The following is a 17,748-nucleotide window of genomic DNA, read 5'->3' as shown; positions in this document are numbered from 1 at the left end:
AGGATGAGAGAGAAAAGGGGGTTAAAATAACAAATGCAATACATTTAAGCATTTTAGCTCTTATATCATATCTATTAAAGTAGCTCATCGGTGCCACCTGATCTCTTCAGTGAAGAATACGAGCTTGTGCATGTAGCTAAACTCACTTCTAGCCAATCACTAAGGCCCTGCAGACAATGCCAGGGTAGTCAGCAACAACATCCATTACACAGCATAACCCATTACAGTGAGATGAAATCCAAATGGATAGTAAGCATAACCAGTGCCTGTAAAATGGAATAAAAGAGTTTACAAATGAGCAGACATATAATTGCCAGTTATCATTATTTAATAAATATGAAGGATGACGGTTGTTCCATCTTAACATAAATGGCCTCCTTCACGCATCTTCACGCAGGAGCTGTCTTCTCTGAATATTTTCTTTCCAACATGTGCACATTATTGTCTTCAAAGTGACCTTAAATTCCCTGAAAGGTGCTATATAAATCTAACTTTATTCATTCATTCATATGTGCACAATGTATGAGATTATGTTTTAATCTCTTGCCATGTTTGCTGAAAATACACCTCAATTTCTTAGACACTTCAGACACAGAGGACATAGCAATGGACAATCCAGGTAAATGAAGAGATAATGTTCATAATGTTCTAACTGCTCTCTTCCTTCCCACCTTCGGTCTGTCTGCTGTTCCTGCTGAACCGTTTGAGTAAAGGCCGAGTCAGGGTGGCCACATTCCTTAAACCCTTTTCTGAGATGTTTGTGCTGCTTGTCTTTGTACAGTGGATGTCAGGAATCAAATAGCAAATATAACTGGTATGAGTTCATTCATTCAGGTGGATGTCAATGTCAATGTCCAAGTAACCATCCTCTTTTTTGTAAGATACCGAGCTTAAAAGTGCTAGTTTGTTGTTCTGTGCATTTTTCGCTGTGAATGACATGGCTGCTCACTGAGCTGATGTGTTCAGTGAAGGCTCAGAGGTAGTGTATTTAAGATACAATGTTTTTAAAACAATTTGGGCAAAAACCAGAGTAAGGATGGTGGTAAGGCAAGGCACAGTCAACGGCTTTGGCCCTCATTAGTTATTGGAAGAAGGCTTTGACCTTTTTTGCCAACTGCGCCAAGTAGCCTGGTTACTTTTTTGAGTGATGGAGGGATGCTGATCTCTACAATGCATCTCCCTTTAGCCACTGCCAGGGCTAGAAAAGAATATCCATGGCTTTGCTGAGCAATGTCAGAGCACTCCTATAGTAAGGTTTGATGGAGGTGCTTTAGTGTTAGTTAAGGGAGCAGAGACATTCAGCCAGAGCTGTTATACTTCATGCTCTGATTTATTACTTGTTATTGAATTGTGGGGAAGTTGATATTCTGAGGTGCCTCCAAGTTAAATCAAGTTTCTTTTCATGTTATTGGCCTGGCATAGTCACATGTTGACCTTGTTTGTTCATCTTTCCTTATCTCTGAAGTTTTAGATTGGCTCTGTACACTTAGGGAATTCAGGCACTCTGTTTAGGATGAGAGTAAATATATATGATCATTCTTCATGTTTACAGGATTAGTGGTGAATTTAAACTGTCATATTTGTTAATTGTTTTTGAGTCTCCTGTAAAATCGTCTTAGCATTTGTTATAGTCAGTCAGAGTGGAGCATGAGAAATTAAATTGTTAGGAATGAGACTATGATGGTGGCATCTGAAGTTGAAAGTTACATTACTGGCATCAGAACTATTGGCACTGGCATCAGAGTGCAACTACTGGCATTACAGGCTGGGTGCTTAGAAGTGTTAAAATGTGATTTGTGCAACTGTGAATGAGTTTGCTGCATGAATACACTTGTGAACTGACAAAACAAAAGTGAATTACAGTTTAAATTACAGTCTTCCAGTCTTGAGAGCTGTCTTATTAAAGAAGTGTGAAGAGTTGGTGTTTCATTTGAATGTATAGTAGTACAATATTCTGCATTTTGCCATTTTAGACAAGCAACATAAGAATGTGAACAATGCTTATTATTGGATAGAAGTGAGTTTGACCACATCCAAGATTTCTTTTTTCTCTCTCAGAGTCCAAACAGCAGACCTACAACCTTGCTTCCTTTTGAAAGTAAATTTGTTACATTTTAATAGAATATTGAAATTCCAAATTTACCTGTAAATATAAAATCACACTTAATAAATTCATACTAATGGCTAGTCATTCATGCATAAAATGTAGGCTGCAGAGAATGGCATGTCAACTCAAAGCAAAGAGAAAGAAAGGGAGAAAAAAATTTCCACATTGATCTAATAATATGACTCAGAGAGAGAGGAGAAATTAGATAAACAAAACAAGAGGATAGATAGATAGATAGATAGATAGATAGATAGATAGATAGATAGATAGATAGATAGATAGATAGATAGATAGATAGATAGATAGATAGATAGATAGATAGATAGATAGATAGATAGATAGATAGATAGATAGATAGATAGATAGATATTTCAAAGCACTCCAGGCTCATAGACAAAAAATACATCATTGAGGTGATGATCACTGAGATCAATTTAAAACTTTCACTCCCTCATCCTGTGCCCCTCCACACTCCAAATTTAAATTACTTTAATATGGCAGCTCTGTGTGAAACCTCTCCAACTACCAATGTCACTCCATTATTAGGCATGTTTGTCTAAATAAATACATGATGTGGCTGCTCACATTTCTTTTTAACTATTAAAACCTCCTTTAGGTTTGAGTAAATATAACTTTAACAGTGACTCAATCTGCAGAATGCACTGGTGATTAACAAACCTGCAGTGCCTCTATCCTATGTGTAAACTCAGGAGATTTTTTCAGGACCATGGACAAGGACTGCACGCGCTGAAGCGAGGCCTTTCAAATAAGAGTTTGGTCGGGGTGTTTGTCCGTTTGTTTGTTTGTTTGTTTGTTTGTTTGTTTGTTTGTTTGTTTGTTTTGAACCACAGGTAATAGACAAATAATCCGCTACACTTCACTCCATCATAGAAGCGTGGAGCTGACAAGCGTGTTACAATATCTTATTGATGTGTCGTAAATAGGACATTCAGCTACCCTAATCGAACATTCAACTACCCTAATCGAACATTCAACTACACTAATCGAACATTCAACCACCCTAATCAAACATTCAACCACACTAAGAGCCACTGAAGTGGCCGTTAAGATGTATGTGTTCCATTAATGGGTCAGCCGGTCGTTTTGTGTACCGGTGACCGTCGTAACAGGGAATCGTAAATTTACATTCTGATTACCAAGCACTAATAAACAGTTAAGTAGTAGCGTTACACGTTGCCCCATTAAAATGAGTTATAAACATAACATCAGGAACAGGTGAATTGACAGACAAATAACCACTGACATATATCAACAAACTGATTTACTCACAAACGTAACAGGCCCGTGAAACGTCCTTCAGTGTCGACTCGGTGTGAGAAAATTATTTCCGTTTAGTGGGTGTTTACATATGCCAAAAATTACGGTCGTTACTGATTTGATTGTGCAAGTCCAGCGTCGGTGCATAGTCTAACACAGGGATGGCTTATGCATTATCGCGTATATTGCTTTGAGGGGAAAAAAATCAACCTCATATGTATATTAAAAACTACATACAAATAAAGCCTCTACAAACGTTTCAATATCGACATTGCTCATCCCTTCCTCCTTCCTTTTTCCTACTCTTCGGGGGCTCTCACTTACATGCGACGTCACATGAGGAAACGTAGCCTACGTAGCAATCCTTTCATCGTGTATCGATTTTTCCGGGTATTTTCCTGTTGGGTGGTAAATGTCCATAAAACTAAACTTCGTATAACCGTGCATTTAGATTAATTACTTTGAACTGTCGTTCCGTTTGGACTCTCGGTTTTGTGCTTTGATTAGTGTGTACCCTCGCCCGCCCCCGGACCCGTGTTCGTTTATTTATACGTGGTAGAGGAATAATTGAAAAGATCCCAGTCGAAGAAGTCTCACGGGTTCTCATTGTTGGTTATTTTACGTTCGAGTGCGCACAACCATACGCAGGGAAAATCCTAATTCATAGACTCACCAGCCACTTCACCGGTGACGCCTACATTCACTGACCATGTTAAACTTATTTTATAGGTACATGGGTACCGTGTAAATCACTGCAAGGACTGGTCCTATGGTCAGTTTCGCAACTCGGCGCGTACTAGCTGGATGTTGTTTGGGTGGTGGACCATCTTCAACACAGCAGACTGACATGGTAGTAAATGTTAATGGAATCACTGTCACTGCTGCGTTGAAATGGTGTACCACCCAAAAATAACCAGCCAAAATTGTCCCATAGTCTGTAACTAACCACCGATAGTGTTGAAACTGTAAACTGTATCAAACTGGCTATAGTGTTTCAATTAAAATAGACAAATACATCCACAATGTCGCAATTTATCAGTTTCGACAAATCAAAAGGAAAATATCTAGAATAGTTTACAATGAGGCATCCTGTGACTGCATAATTTCACATTTTCTCTGAAAAGCAATTCATTAGCAATGTTTCTTCTATTATAGGGCAAGATCACACAGTGCAGACCTATTGATAGAGAAGCTAGGACTGACAAGAGAATGTAGTGAGACATTATGCGAAATGAAATGTTCTTGTTATACTCATCATGCAGCTAGATCCAGAACTGAATGAGAAAAACATTAACAAATGGAGAGATATATGGAGACAGAGTGAGCAGGCTAAAATTCAGGTTTGAAATGTACAAAAGTAAAAACGAGAGTTTACACATCCAAGGAATTTATTGTTCTCTTAGACATTGCATTAGCAACTTTCGTGCATGTCTTCATGAAGAACAACCTCCAAGTACTATTACAAAGGGACTACTGCAATTATAAATACAAACGATTTGATCAAACAAGGGGAATAATTTATTAATCAAGGATAAAACTTTTGCATATAGTCAGAATAAATTCCAAAATATACTATAAGTAGTAAAGTAAGCAATAAGCATCTTATATAGCTTAATAATAAGAAAGATATTTTCAGAAATCGGCTGATTTATATTGCACTAGTTAAATTGTGTAGTGCATTTATAAACAGAATGGCTGCACTCAATTTTTATACAAACCCATTCCCCAGGTTACAATCCCTCAAAATTTCCTGTCATTCACTACATTTACAACATTTTCTATTAGATTTGTTAAATCTACAGTTATACCAAGAAGAACACAACTATGAGACATGTCTAATGGATGCATCCAATCTGTGGCATTTTAACACACTCCAAATTCTAGCGCAGTGTTTGCACTATATACAGGTATACCCTGGTTCTAAACTAAAACCCTAGCTTTTGTAATAGCTTTTTGCACCAAATCTCAAACATTCCTAGAAAAATAAGAGTGCACTAATAGGCCATAGGCCTGAATTAATTTGGACTGCAACAGCCATATTTAACCAGTGAATGAAGCCAAAGCACACACATTTAACTGACCTTAAGGTAATCGCATTAAATGATGGCCAGTAAGGTAGTGAGTTTCTTTTCTTTTTTTTAATGAAGGTTTATTTATGACTAAGCAATACCAAGTGTGTGGGTCAAAGTTTCAGAATGGGAAGCTGTACCATTACTATTTAAAGGAAAAGGGACTATGAAGTATATTGTATGTGTCTAATTACTAAGGGGCAGACCAACGCTTGAAAAAAGTTCAAATTGCCTATGAGGTGTGGAGTAAAATAAAGGAGACAAAACAAAATAATAGAATAAATGTCTTGTCTTCAAAACGATTCTTAGAATGGTGTTACATATGCTTCAGACAGTCCTGAAACACTTAAATTGCACAACACAATCTGTTTTTGCCATTGATTTAGTTTCTGAATGGAAAGCCAGTCACTAATATCAGCTCCATGAAATTCATGACATACAGCTTGTCTGGATTAAAGAGGTGTAAATTGAGTCAGGCAGTAATTACTGAGTCAGCGATTTATTGGTTATTAGCAGCTATGCCACATGCCCATTTACCCTGGTCTCACAGTTTCAATTTGCAAGCAGAATCCTGTCAGGCACATACTTACAAACCTTCAAGAATCTTACCATAATCCTAATATAAAATTGATAACATGCATTAGAATGTATTACCATGTTGTCAGTTTGAAATACACATCCTAATTTACTACACTTCAACAGTGCTTGGTGTATCACCCCAAATGTTCTGTCAGTACACAATTGCTGATGAGTTTGTTGAGGAGTTTATGAGTGATCTTGAAAAATAAACTGCTGAAAATCCAAACATCAGAGGATTAAGTACAGGTGGAATACTCTGTTTAAGAATATTCCTTTTCCATCACATCCACAGGATGTCATCTGTGATCCTGAACATTTATGTTGATAATTAGGACAGCACTGTGTATTGCATAAATTACCAAAACTGTGGCTGCTGATAAAAATGCGGTCAAACTGCACTGAGTTTATCACTTTTCCACATATTTATCATAATTATCCACAAGAAGGATTTCTTTTCAACCTAATCACTTCCCTGTGTAAAATTAACTCTGAGGTTAGAGTTTGAGAGGGATACTTTGTAAGATGTGAAAAAATGATTTAAAAATGACCAGCACAGTGCGGCATTGCTCTAATCTAATTCAAGCCATTTAAAACAGAATATAGACGAAAAACCTTGAAAACAATTTCAACTGCGGTAAGGTAACACGTGTTTCCTTATTGGGAGGGTTGTAAGTTTCAGTCTATATATTGCAAATATAAATATTTTACAAATCTTTAGGGTCAGTTTTCTGACAAAGACTAAACTTGATAAAACAGATTAAACTAGACTTAAAAGGAAAGTAAACTAAAAATGTCTTCCACTGCATAATTGTGAAACAAACCCAAACACTGTACTTACAGTCTGAGGAGACCGAGACCGCAATGACAAAGCGATTTGAATCAAAACTACTACACCTACCCTTTATGCTCAGTGCATGGAGGTTCCTTATAAACTCACACTCCTCTGGTGTTGTCTTAACAGTTGCTCTTGCTTCTCCTGCTCCAGATTGTCCATCTTTTTGTCATTTATCCCTCTCTTCTCTTCACACCTTTTTCCTTTTTCCTCCTCTTCTCCTGAGAGACTGAGGGTGTCGCTCAGCTGTCCCAGGTGGTCAACAGAGTCACACTTCTCCAAGTCAGAGGCAATGGTTTTAAAACTTGAAACTGAGAGGGAGTCAGAACTGACTACCTCACCACCAGTTGTTCTCTCTTTTTCACTTTCCCACCAACCAGTTTTCCTGTGTCTCTCCACCCACTCTACTGTCTTAACCACACCCTCCTCGCCATCCATGCAGTCATTTATCTCTGTGCGGCCTGCAAAGAGACCACCTTCATTCCTTGTACTAACGACTGCCTCAGCTCCTACTGGAGGACTTCGTGCCCCAATGCCTTTTCTAGATTCTTCCTCAGGATGGTCCAGTTCCCTCTGGGCATGGATCTCCTCACTGATTTTCTCAAGGTGGCGCAGAGTAATGGAGTAGCGCCTCTTTGCTTCACTCACATGTTCTTCTAACTTGGTTACATTCTGCTTGTGCTCCTGCAAACATGAGACACATTCTGTCAGACTGACTTGGTTAAACATGAAAGTTAGTTGAATCAGCTGAAAAACAAGGATGACATTTCCCTAACCCATCAAAGCATAAGCATGGTAAACATAGTTTATAAAAGTTTAAATGGTTTCAGTACTACTTCTGCTTGTAACACTACTAGCAACTAGTAAAACCTTTAAAATATTTTAGAACCTGGAACAAGCATGTCCAGAAATAAAATGAAGTCTGAAATCTGAATATACTGTACAAAAGGAATTATATATACGTTACATACATCATACCGTAAGATGCCACAAGATGTGTACCGAAACAAAATGCAGTATGAAACCTTACTAACCTCCAATATGGAGTTGAACTGAGACTTGAGCTCAAAGTAAGGCTTAGACTTGACAATGGCTCTCTTGAGGGTCTTCTGCAAGGTCTGCACATGAGCCTCAGCAGCCTGGCACAGCTGTGTGACACGCATGTGCTCACACTCACTCCGCACACGCTCGTCCTCTGCCTCGTTCACCTGACAAACATGGACAGGCATCAACTTAACATTTCCAGCAATCAGTTGCTCTAACATACGACAATACCTGGGCAACATGAACTGTTCTACTTTAGTTCAGCTCAGCCCAGTGCACTATGAAAGCGCTGAGGCGTTCTCACTTAAAGACAGGAATATACCTTAAACGGCCAATAGTGGACTAATTTCTATCATCTATTTCAGCAGGCCTTTTAAAAATAAACCATTCAAAGATGGTTTGGTAATCACAAGGTTTCATATTACGGCAGCAAGAAACATAAAACCAGTCAACACAGACAGTGAACAGAGGTGAGTAGTTTGGAAGACAACTAAAGAGAGTGCAGTGTAGTTTTTGCTAGGGCATATACCTTTGCTGTGGCATGATTGAGCATCTCCTGCCATGTTTGATCGAGAGTCTTGTCTGCTGCCATGCCCTGCTCAGCCACGAACACCATCTCACGTGCAGCAGCGTGCATAGAAACGGCCCTCTCATAACCAAGCGCTGCATTCTGGGTCTTCTGCTGGGCCTAAAAGACATATGATGAAATTGAAAAATATCAGGGGTTTACTAAGATACAAGGACAACAACCAATCAACCATCCATGAGCTGGTTATGGAAAAATTAACAATACATTTGTCTTGTTTTTTATTGTATGTTATGTTTAAAGTATTTAGAGACTTGTCTATGAATACCTCTTTAGCCAATCTCCGTGCCTCATAGTAGGGTCTGGCTTTCTCAATGCAAGTGCCCAGTTGAGTGTTTTGAGCATTGAGCTTCCTAGCTGAATCAGTAAGAATCTTTCTATAATGTGACCTTGCATTCTGAAAGACAAAAAGGCACTGTTAATTTACTTCAAGTATATGACAAAATAGTCTTCCAAAATTTTCAAAATGCAATGCAATTTGTGTTTATGGAACTTTAAAGATGACAAAATTGTGATGTTTAATTTACATGTAGTTGCAGCTCGAGCTGGTTAATCTCTTCGCTGGCTTCATTCAGGTGCTCCAACTCCTCCTGGATGAAGTGGAACAGTTTCTTTTAGTCACTTATCACGATTACATTTTCATATATGTCTCCCTAAAATTAAAATTACACAAAAGCTTGTGTCACCTGTATCCTGGGATCCAACTCATCATGAGGTTGTTTCCTATGGCTCCTTTTCTCTTCTTGCTCTTTACAAGCTTCGTCCACGGTTGTTTCCACCGACTCGCCATCAGCAGGTGTGTTTTTACATTCAAAAATACCGTCTTCGGCAACTTCGTCTAGGACCTCTTTCTCAAGATCCAGAGAACTTGCAGGACTCTTCTGCAAGACTTTCTGATCCATGCCCTTTCCAGGACAGGTTGCAATGACAACAAATGTCACTAACTAGCTAACTAACAAGGGAGCTAGCGTTAGCTAGTTATCTTGCTATGTAAAAGACAACGTTTGTGCAGCTAACCTAGATTTGTTACCTCTCTAACTGTAGTTTTTATAAGTTTGTTCAGGCCTAATTAATGTTTATTCATTACTACTTTGAATCCGAGAGTGGTTTGTTCGTCTCCTGGCATCATAATTAGACTTCTAAATGCCAATGTCTAGCTAGCTGACTAATGGCAGCTATCAGCCAACGAACTAGCCTATTCTATTTTCTGAATACCATTATATTTAGTGGAATTTAATGCGCCGTTACGGTGCAACTATCTACAACTATAAGTCTCAAAAAGAAGAGAGCTTTTATTACTTCTAGGCACATCCGTGTCGCCACGTTAGCTTACCAGCTAACGAACATGACGGAAGGGAAGATAAACAGAAAATACGTCATGCAAGTGTCGGCTTCCATAGAAACACGACGTAAGAAACTAAGAGCGCGTTCACGAGGTTCCTGTACAAAAATGTGTCAATTTAATAACCCGTGTGCAACATCCTATTTCTTCTTCAAATTTCTGAATTTCAGAATTAACTGTAAGTTCTGTTGTAACTGTAATTGTAAATTGTAATACCTACTCCAGTTTACTATTTCAATGAATCAGGTAAAAGTGCTGCTGTCCAGCCATCAAATTACACCATTTTCATCCTCGGGTGTAATTTCTATTATTCACCTATGCTTATATGTAAATATATTAGTATTACATATACTATAGTTTATTAATTGTCATTTGTACAAGCAATTGTAGGCCTACAAGAAGTCCAACAAATCTTGCTGTTTATTCCACATGGGAAACCTTCTCCATGACTTCAATGTAGGAACCTTTCTGAAAGTGTTTTGTTATTTTCGTGGGAAGACCCACCACCTTTCAAAGGATCTGCTGCTGATTTCCCCTTGTGTAAAGCAGTTGTGTGGAAATGCACAACAACCCATTCCATCCTCTTTGGAGTCCTATTCTTGCGGCATTTTTCCTTGTCGGTGTCATGTTATGACAGTTTAATGAGGTTTGGGCATTGTAAAATGCTATGGAATAATGCCCATTTAAATTTATTTATTTATTTTTTACATTTTTGACAGTATCTTACTTACAGTATCTTACTTGTTACTACAAATCAATAAAACCTTTACTTTATGCACATTTGTGGAAAATGCTGACCCTAAAACTATCAACACTTAAGTGACAAGGTTTTTCTTTATTTTATCAATTTATTAAATACCAAAATTGCAGCATAGCATCAATTTCTATGAACAAAGCCATCAATTGATGTTTCCCAGCAAAGGTATCTTTAAAAAGATGCACAAGTTGCCTGAAATATAATAATCACCATCACCACAGATAATTTCAATTAAGCTAACAGTTTTAAAGGCACTTAAAGCAGTGGCAGGTGAGTATAATTTTCTATACATCTTGTACACATTATTTGAATTAAGTGTTTGATCATTATTCCATTTGTCATTACAATAAGGAGATTATAAATATGAATTATTTATGATGGCATATTGGTGTAATAATCCCAAAACATCTAAATACTTAAATTTGTCTCTCTTCAATTAAGAATGTAACATCAACCTGAGATAACTATTCCAAACTGTTTTCTTTGGTCTCATTTCATTGTCAATCCCTGGCATTTATCAAATTGTACTCGCTTATTATGTTCTCTTACATTGTCATTCTTAGCTAAGATTAATTTTCCTGAAATACCTCTGGCAAGTTCTGCTTGAAACAAATGCATAGTGAACATTTCTAAAACACCACCTTATTCTAAAGACTTATAAGGTATACAGCTAGTCTATAGTAATTGTGGGTGATGACTCAATATGTTATTAATATTATGATAAAATGTCACTATTCACTTTACTGAGTTTATTGTGGGTATCCTCAGTAGAATACTGAACTACATATTGCATAAAAAAAGAGACTATAGGGTAAACAGACAGCAGTACTACACTTATAACTTAAAATTGCATAGAACTAGCCGATGGGATGTTAACTATTATTGCATCATCTATTATATTTATTTAACACTCCCTCCTGTTCCATTTTAGATAGTTTGCTTTTGAAAAGAATCATTTAAAAATAGTGTTCTCATATTGTTCCTAGCCTTTTTAAAAATTGCACTGCACTTGCTGGCAAATTCTATCCATTCCAACACAGAAAACCTAAATATTGTCGTTAGATTTCTGCCATTTCTCCTTGCCTTAATCTATGGTGCATCTATTCGGACTGCAGTTCGTCTCTACCCTAGTGTCTGTGTTAGCCCAGTGTTTGTGAGCCCAGACCTTCAGACACCAGTCCCAATACACATGTACCAAACCATTACGGACACTGACTACTCATTATAGGCAGGGCTCAATTTGAGAGAGGCTGCAAGGAGATGCCATCCCCCCAGTAATAATAATAAAAATAATAATAAAAATAATAATAATAAGAGACAGAGGGAGACAAAAACTTTACCACCTTTAAAACCTCCATCCCCTTTTTTATAACTTTTATGATCTCAGGTAAGATTTCTATGATCAATATGATAATTCTGCCTATAACTGAATTCTTCAAACTAAATCATGATTGGAGCCAAATGTTAACCTCTATTTTTGAATGCAAACAGTAGTGGGCGATCTGACCACTTTCCACCCCTATACACTGGGGTATTTGATTCAGTGTGTGCAGCGTATTTCTTATTCAGACATGCACAAGATATATAATTTAATCCCCAACCTTCCCCACTCTCCTCTGGTGAGATCAACCAGCCATTTCCCCTGAATTGTTTCTTATGCACTTAAGAGCACTACTCTACCCTTCTGCTTCTCATCACAAGACTGCTGTGGGCTAAATATTTTGTGTTGCCAGACCACCCTCTGCCTACCAATGTCACTGGCACCACACTGACCAGTAATGAACGCAGAAGAGAGTGCATGGCAAACTGTGAATGCTTACAGATCTTTAACCATGAACATTAAATTACAACTGTAACATAGCTGCATCAAATAAAATGAACAGTGAGTGCAATTACAATGTAGACATATTTTTATATATATATATATATATATTTTTATATATATATATATATATATATATATATATATATATATATATATATATATATATATATATATATATATATATATATATATATATATATATATATATATATAATTTTATATATATATATATATATATATATAATTTTATATATATATATATATATATATATATATATATATATATATATATATATATATATATATATATATATATATATATATATATATATATATATATATATATATATATAGAGTAATTTTTGATTTTATTTTTAATGGCTCATAAACATATAGTCTACAATGTGACTATGTAACCAGGTATAAAATAAATTTATTAATATAGTTTTAAGGTTAGTATATTTGCACCATATTGTATGACGTATATTCAACATGATAAATTATAACACACATCTGTGCTGACTACACAGAATGTTTCCCCGGCAGATAGGCACAGTCTTCCTTAACTCCAAGTTGGATCATACTGCGTCCAACCAGCAGGCGGTGCTATGTAGATCCGCCTACCTCGTAAAAAGAAACTAACAACACCTCGATAACCTGCTCGTGGCACTCCAGACTTCAGGTCATCCATGAGTCCCAGACTGCGCGCCAGCATTTTAAAACTCTCTGGACTGGAATACTGCACACGGAAGGAACCTGGCCCAGACAGCTTCCCACTCTGCAGCTCTTCTACAGTCACAACGGGAGCACTGTAAACTTCCTTCTCAAAAGCCTCATTATATTTCCTCTGCTCCAAGTAAGACAGATCTATTTTTGTAAAAGGCACAAATTCATTATTGAGCTTAATAAAGCGGAGGTATTTGTCATAGAACTGACCCAAGCTCACACCCTTACGGCCAAAAGTTAAAGTCCTAGATATTTCAGGACGAATGCAAGACCTGTCTTTGCGCTGATCAGGATGCCTCATCCAGTCATCCCAAAATGAGGCTGGCCACTTTGGCTCAAGTTCAAGCCAGAGTTCCTTCAGCAGCATCCATCCAAGTCCTGGGAAGAAATCTGTCCTATATAAGAGGCTTGATTTACCAGGGTCAACAAATCCCTCCTTGCCATTGTCATTCCAAGCAGACACACACCACAGAGTGGGGTCAGATTTCAGTAAAGCGTGGAGGGCCTTAAAGTATTCAAAAAAGTCAGATGCAACCTATGAGAACCAAAGAGAAAAAACAGGTAAAATTTACATGTTCTAAGAAAAACAATTCAACGTGTCTTAAATCATTCAAAATACTAAATAAGGAATACTCAAGGATATATAGTAACAATATTAACAATATTCTGACCAATAAAACATAACCTGAAACAGAAGGTACACTTTAATTTGTAGTATATACACATCATATATTGTATACAAATTTGGATTTAATGAGATGAGAAATTTTTTAAGTACCTCCAAATCATCCTCCACTATGATTACAGAGGAATATGAGAAGGTGTTGAACACCTGGTTTAGAGCCCAGTGATAATGTCGTGAGATTTTGTAGTAACCCTGGAATTTCCTATGTGACGCAGGCACAGAAATGTCCGATAAATCAGGCTGTTTAATATGGGTCAGCTGACTGCCATATGAGGCAATCACTTTTGCCGTCTCTGTGTGTCCACAATCCTGGCTCACAATGATTGGAAAGAGCTCAGCTGAAGGGCGGTACTCAAGGAGTTTGTCCAAGCAGCGTTTCACTGTTACCCGGTTACACGCCATGACCAAGATGGGAATGACCACATGAGATGGGTTTTCAACATTTGAGTCATTCTTTATAGCTGTATCATCATTTTTGCTTTTTTCCAACAAGGATTTATGCCTCTGAATCTGACGAAGGATTCTATTCTGTGACTCAAGTTCTGTCTCGAATGCATTAACAACTTGCATTAATTCCTTAATAATATTGCCATATTCTGTGCCTTTATGAGCTGAAATATATTGGTCCTCCCCGTATCTAGGCTCTGTCAGCCAACCATTGTCCACTTGGACAACGGGAGACCGTCCCAATAGGACAAATATAAGAATGGCATTCCAAGCAACAAACAAGAAAGCACCACAAATGATTAGTGACCCTTTCTTGTGGAGCATGGCAGAAGATAACCTGAGAACCACAGGACAGGTGTTTCAGGACAGCCAAAATACACATAAATGGGGTTTGGGGGAAGAAAAGGGTTTTTTCGCCAACCTACGTTTAGGCATAGGTCAGGAAGATGAATATTACATGTACATGAATATAATCATGTTTGGCCGGCATATTGGTGGGTTCCAGAAGCTGAGGCAGTGTAGTGATAAAGGTTGAAGGTAAACAGAGACATGTTCCTTATTCCAAAATAAAGGTCATAGGTGCTTCGAGTCCTTAAGCCCAAACTGCAAGGTCACAGGGGAATTTCAGCAGTCGCTGTGAAAATGGAAAATAGCAAAATATAAAATCACAATTAGACACGTATAATCAATTGTGACAATAAAAGCAGTGCATCAAAGAACATCCTGGTAGATAACGTATTGTGGTTATATAGTGGAGCTAATGTCTCGCAAGTTTCAGAAAACCATGCAAGATGAGGGCAAGACAGGAGCAAGGGAGATGTTGGTAGATATATGCAGTGGTTTCCAATGAAAGAGAACATGACAGAGAACAAGAGAGCATTTGAACTGTGAATGGATCGGGTTCTTTACTAAAAGCACCTCATTACAACATATGGTTTTGAAATAACAAATGGACTACCATTTGATTTCCTATAAAGTAGGGATGAATTTGAGGTGTGTTGTGTCCTTTAATTGATAAGAATATATACTAGGTAGCTAATTTTTTTTTTTTAAATGACGTTTTAAACTTGTTCGTTTACATTGTTTCGAATCACCCAGTTAAAGTTGTCTAAATATCATGAAAGATTAAATTAAACTTCCTCCAAGAGCAAATATGGGAACTACCGTAAATCAGGTAGGATATACGGTAGCTACATGAATTTTGCTTTAGGGATATAGGGTTTTAAACCGCGAACAACCAACGATTGATAGTAATGCATTTTCAGCTAACTAACGGGAATTTTTTCTGTGTTTGACAATCCATCACAACAAAACGGGACAACATTGAATACTAACGCTAGCTAACCTAACCTAGATAAATTGACTACATTGCGGTCTGTCAATCGATGACCTAACCTGTAGATCAGCCTGCAAATCTGGTAGCACAAACACAACCGTTTCTTTACCACCTTGAATTACTTTAACTAATAACAAGGGTGTGTCTTTTAACTAATAACAATCGTCTTCTTCCCGAAACACAAGACAATGCCTACGGTAATGTTGGCTAGATAGGAAAACATCAAATGTACCTGGCGTTAGCTGAGACTCCAGTCGCTCCTCCTGATCACCATTCTCGCTCATTTCCGTCATTCATGTGTCCCGACCGAATTATTTGTTTGTTTGCTGTTCAAGTAAGCTAATTGCGTAAACAATACTTTAGATCACGGATCCTTACTTAACAGGTTCTTACTACTTTTTGTAATACACATTTATACGTACAACACCCAACTTCACACTTGATTAAAGAGTGCAAAAGTCTAGTTTACTTCCGGATAACGTTGACGTGGACGTCCCGCCTTTTCCGGTTACGTCACGCAGAAAGGCGACGTTCCACCCAGATTGACAGGCTCTGTAGCAATGTATGCAGTCATCATAAAAAGATATCATTTTAACATATAGGCTTGTCCAACAAAGGTTAGGCCTAGCTAAATAAATGTATCAATAAATGTGAAGTTTCATTTGTCGGTATCAAAGGCTTATTGCATCCCTTATCCAGTCCAGGGAGTACCATGGGAAAGCTATATAGTCTATAAATAAGTGAAATTGGTGATATATATATATATATATATATATATATATATATATATATATATATATATATATAAACTAACACACACACACACACACACACACACACACACACACACACACACACACTCACTATGTGCATCAGCAGCTGCTTTTCTAAGATTTCCTCTCCATTTTAAACATGGTCAGTAAACAAGTTTTCCAACTGCTGCAACATTGGTTGCATTCATTTGAATGACCACTGTATCATCACTTGTACTGTACAATGAGACAAAGTATATTTTGCTTTAAAGTTTTATATCTTTACATAATAAACAGATTACATAATAAACAGATTACATACAAAATCATGCCTTTTCCAGGTTTGATTGCACAAGGTCAGAAACAGTGAAATACAGTACTCTGTTCTTTATCATGGACATGCCATGAGAAAGGAAGGATTCATAATTTGTTTGGATGATTGAACGTTTGTGGTTCCATTTACAGGCCAAACAGACGCACATCATCAGACAATCCGCAATTATTTTCCCCGGTAGAATGTCAAGTACTCCAGGATAACCAGGATAGGGCAGAGGGTGTTGAAGCCATTTCTAGTTTTTACCTTTAGATTGAGGGTACTACACATTGAGATAATTTTCCGTATTTTAAATAAAACCAATTAAAATAAAACTGAATTTTTTTATTTTTTTTTTCAAAAAGTATAGCCTCCAATTTAAGTTAATCTAATTAGGAAGGAGTTATATGGAGACGACTCAAATGTAGAAGCTCAGGCCTAGATCAGACAAGATGGTCTTGGTTATCAAACACAGGCCAGGAAATGCTCTCCATTTTCAGACCGGCGGGCAACGCCAAACTGAAACAATCAATTATTTGTAATAAATATTACTGTATGTTTGTCGCTGAGTTTGTTTTCGGCTGTGTATATTTCATTGGACAGGTACAGAGAAACAGCCTGGAGTAAACCAGAGTGAAGTGTAATGCATAAGCAGCACACTGGTCGGGGATCAGATGTTGGACCTCTTGAACAAAGTTTCTCTGACCTCTGAGGTACTACTACTATTAATCATATTTCATTCTATACTTGGATTCAGAGCATGCCACTGCAAGAATTAGAGATATGTTGAGGTCTGATAAGATGGGAAAAACATTGCTCCACCTGCATGATGAAAACGACCTGACTCAGACAACTCTCACTACCTTGTCAAATATTGTGTGTATTACAGGAAACCTCCAGTGGGCTCATCAGATGAATACAGATATTACACCTGAATATTTTCTGAGTGTATTTGCTGGTAATTGAAATACATGAATGTGGAATTGAGGCTGAAATCTATCACTTCTGTAGACTCAACTTATCATTTGCTGTAAATAACCTCTGAGAAATGATTCATCAACTAGATGAAT

The 17,748-nt window shown here is 37.3% G+C and overlaps 3 protein-coding genes across 4 annotated transcripts in view; all 3 read right to left on the bottom strand.

Moving 5' to 3' along the window:
- The window catches only part of gabbr1a (gamma-aminobutyric acid (GABA) B receptor, 1a), a 41,577-nt gene extending 37,764 nt beyond the window's left edge, over positions 1–3,813 (bottom strand). For both annotated transcript variants that reach the window (XM_027024482.2, XM_035534272.1), the window contains exon 1: positions 3,398–3,813. The gene's annotated coding sequence lies outside the window, so the exon portion shown is untranslated. The remainder of the gene's footprint in view (positions 1–3,397) is intronic.
- A 942-nt stretch (positions 3,814–4,755) lies between these two features.
- sh3bp5la (SH3-binding domain protein 5-like, a) lies at positions 4,756–9,855 on the bottom strand. The gene is made up of 6 exons (XM_027024497.2): positions 9,182–9,855; positions 9,023–9,085; positions 8,764–8,892; positions 8,439–8,597; positions 7,900–8,073; positions 4,756–7,549 (listed from the first exon to the last, which is right to left on the bottom strand). Exons 1-6 carry the CDS (start codon positions 9,395–9,397, stop codon positions 6,959–6,961), a joined length of 1,332 nt encoding a protein of 443 aa, XP_026880298.2. The 5' UTR covers positions 9,398–9,855; the 3' UTR covers positions 4,756–6,958.
- A 2,977-nt stretch (positions 9,856–12,832) lies between these two features.
- On the bottom strand, positions 12,833–16,077 carry mgat1a (alpha-1,3-mannosyl-glycoprotein 2-beta-N-acetylglucosaminyltransferase a). The gene is made up of 3 exons (XM_027024480.2): positions 15,846–16,077; positions 13,924–14,911; positions 12,833–13,680 (listed from the first exon to the last, which is right to left on the bottom strand). The coding sequence occupies exons 2-3, from the start codon at positions 14,599–14,601 to the stop codon at positions 12,982–12,984; spliced, it is 1,377 nt and encodes a 458-aa protein (XP_026880281.1). The 5' UTR covers positions 14,602–14,911; positions 15,846–16,077; the 3' UTR covers positions 12,833–12,981.
- Positions 16,078–17,748: the final 1,671 nt, after the last annotated feature.

The sequence above is a fragment of the Electrophorus electricus genome, chromosome 15 (assembly GCF_013358815.1).
Source record: "Electrophorus electricus isolate fEleEle1 chromosome 15, fEleEle1.pri, whole genome shotgun sequence".
Lineage (NCBI taxonomy): Eukaryota > Metazoa > Chordata > Actinopteri > Gymnotiformes > Gymnotidae > Electrophorus > Electrophorus electricus.
Note: the sequence above shows the minus strand (reverse complement) of the source record. Positions and strands in the feature narration are given on the sequence as shown.

Coding starts and splice junctions, on each gene's coding strand:
- sh3bp5la (XM_027024497.2), bottom strand. CDS start 9,397: ATGGATCAGAAAGTCTTGCAGAAGAGTCCTGCAAGTTCTCTGGATCTT. Junction 9,086..9,181: donor AGTTGGATCCCAGGATACAG/GTGACACAAGCT, acceptor CACTTCATCCAG/GAGGAGTTGGAGCACCTGAA. Junction 7,550..7,899: donor AGTTCAACTCCATATTGGAG/GTTAGTAAGGTT, acceptor TCATGTTTGCAG/GAGCACAAGCAGAATGTAAC.
- mgat1a (XM_027024480.2), bottom strand. CDS start 14,601: ATGCTCCACAAGAAAGGGTCACTAATCATTTGTGGTGCTTTCTTGTTT. Junction 13,681..13,923: donor TAGTGGAGGATGATTTGGAG/GTACTTAAAAAA, acceptor TGGTTCTCATAG/GTTGCATCTGACTTTTTTGA.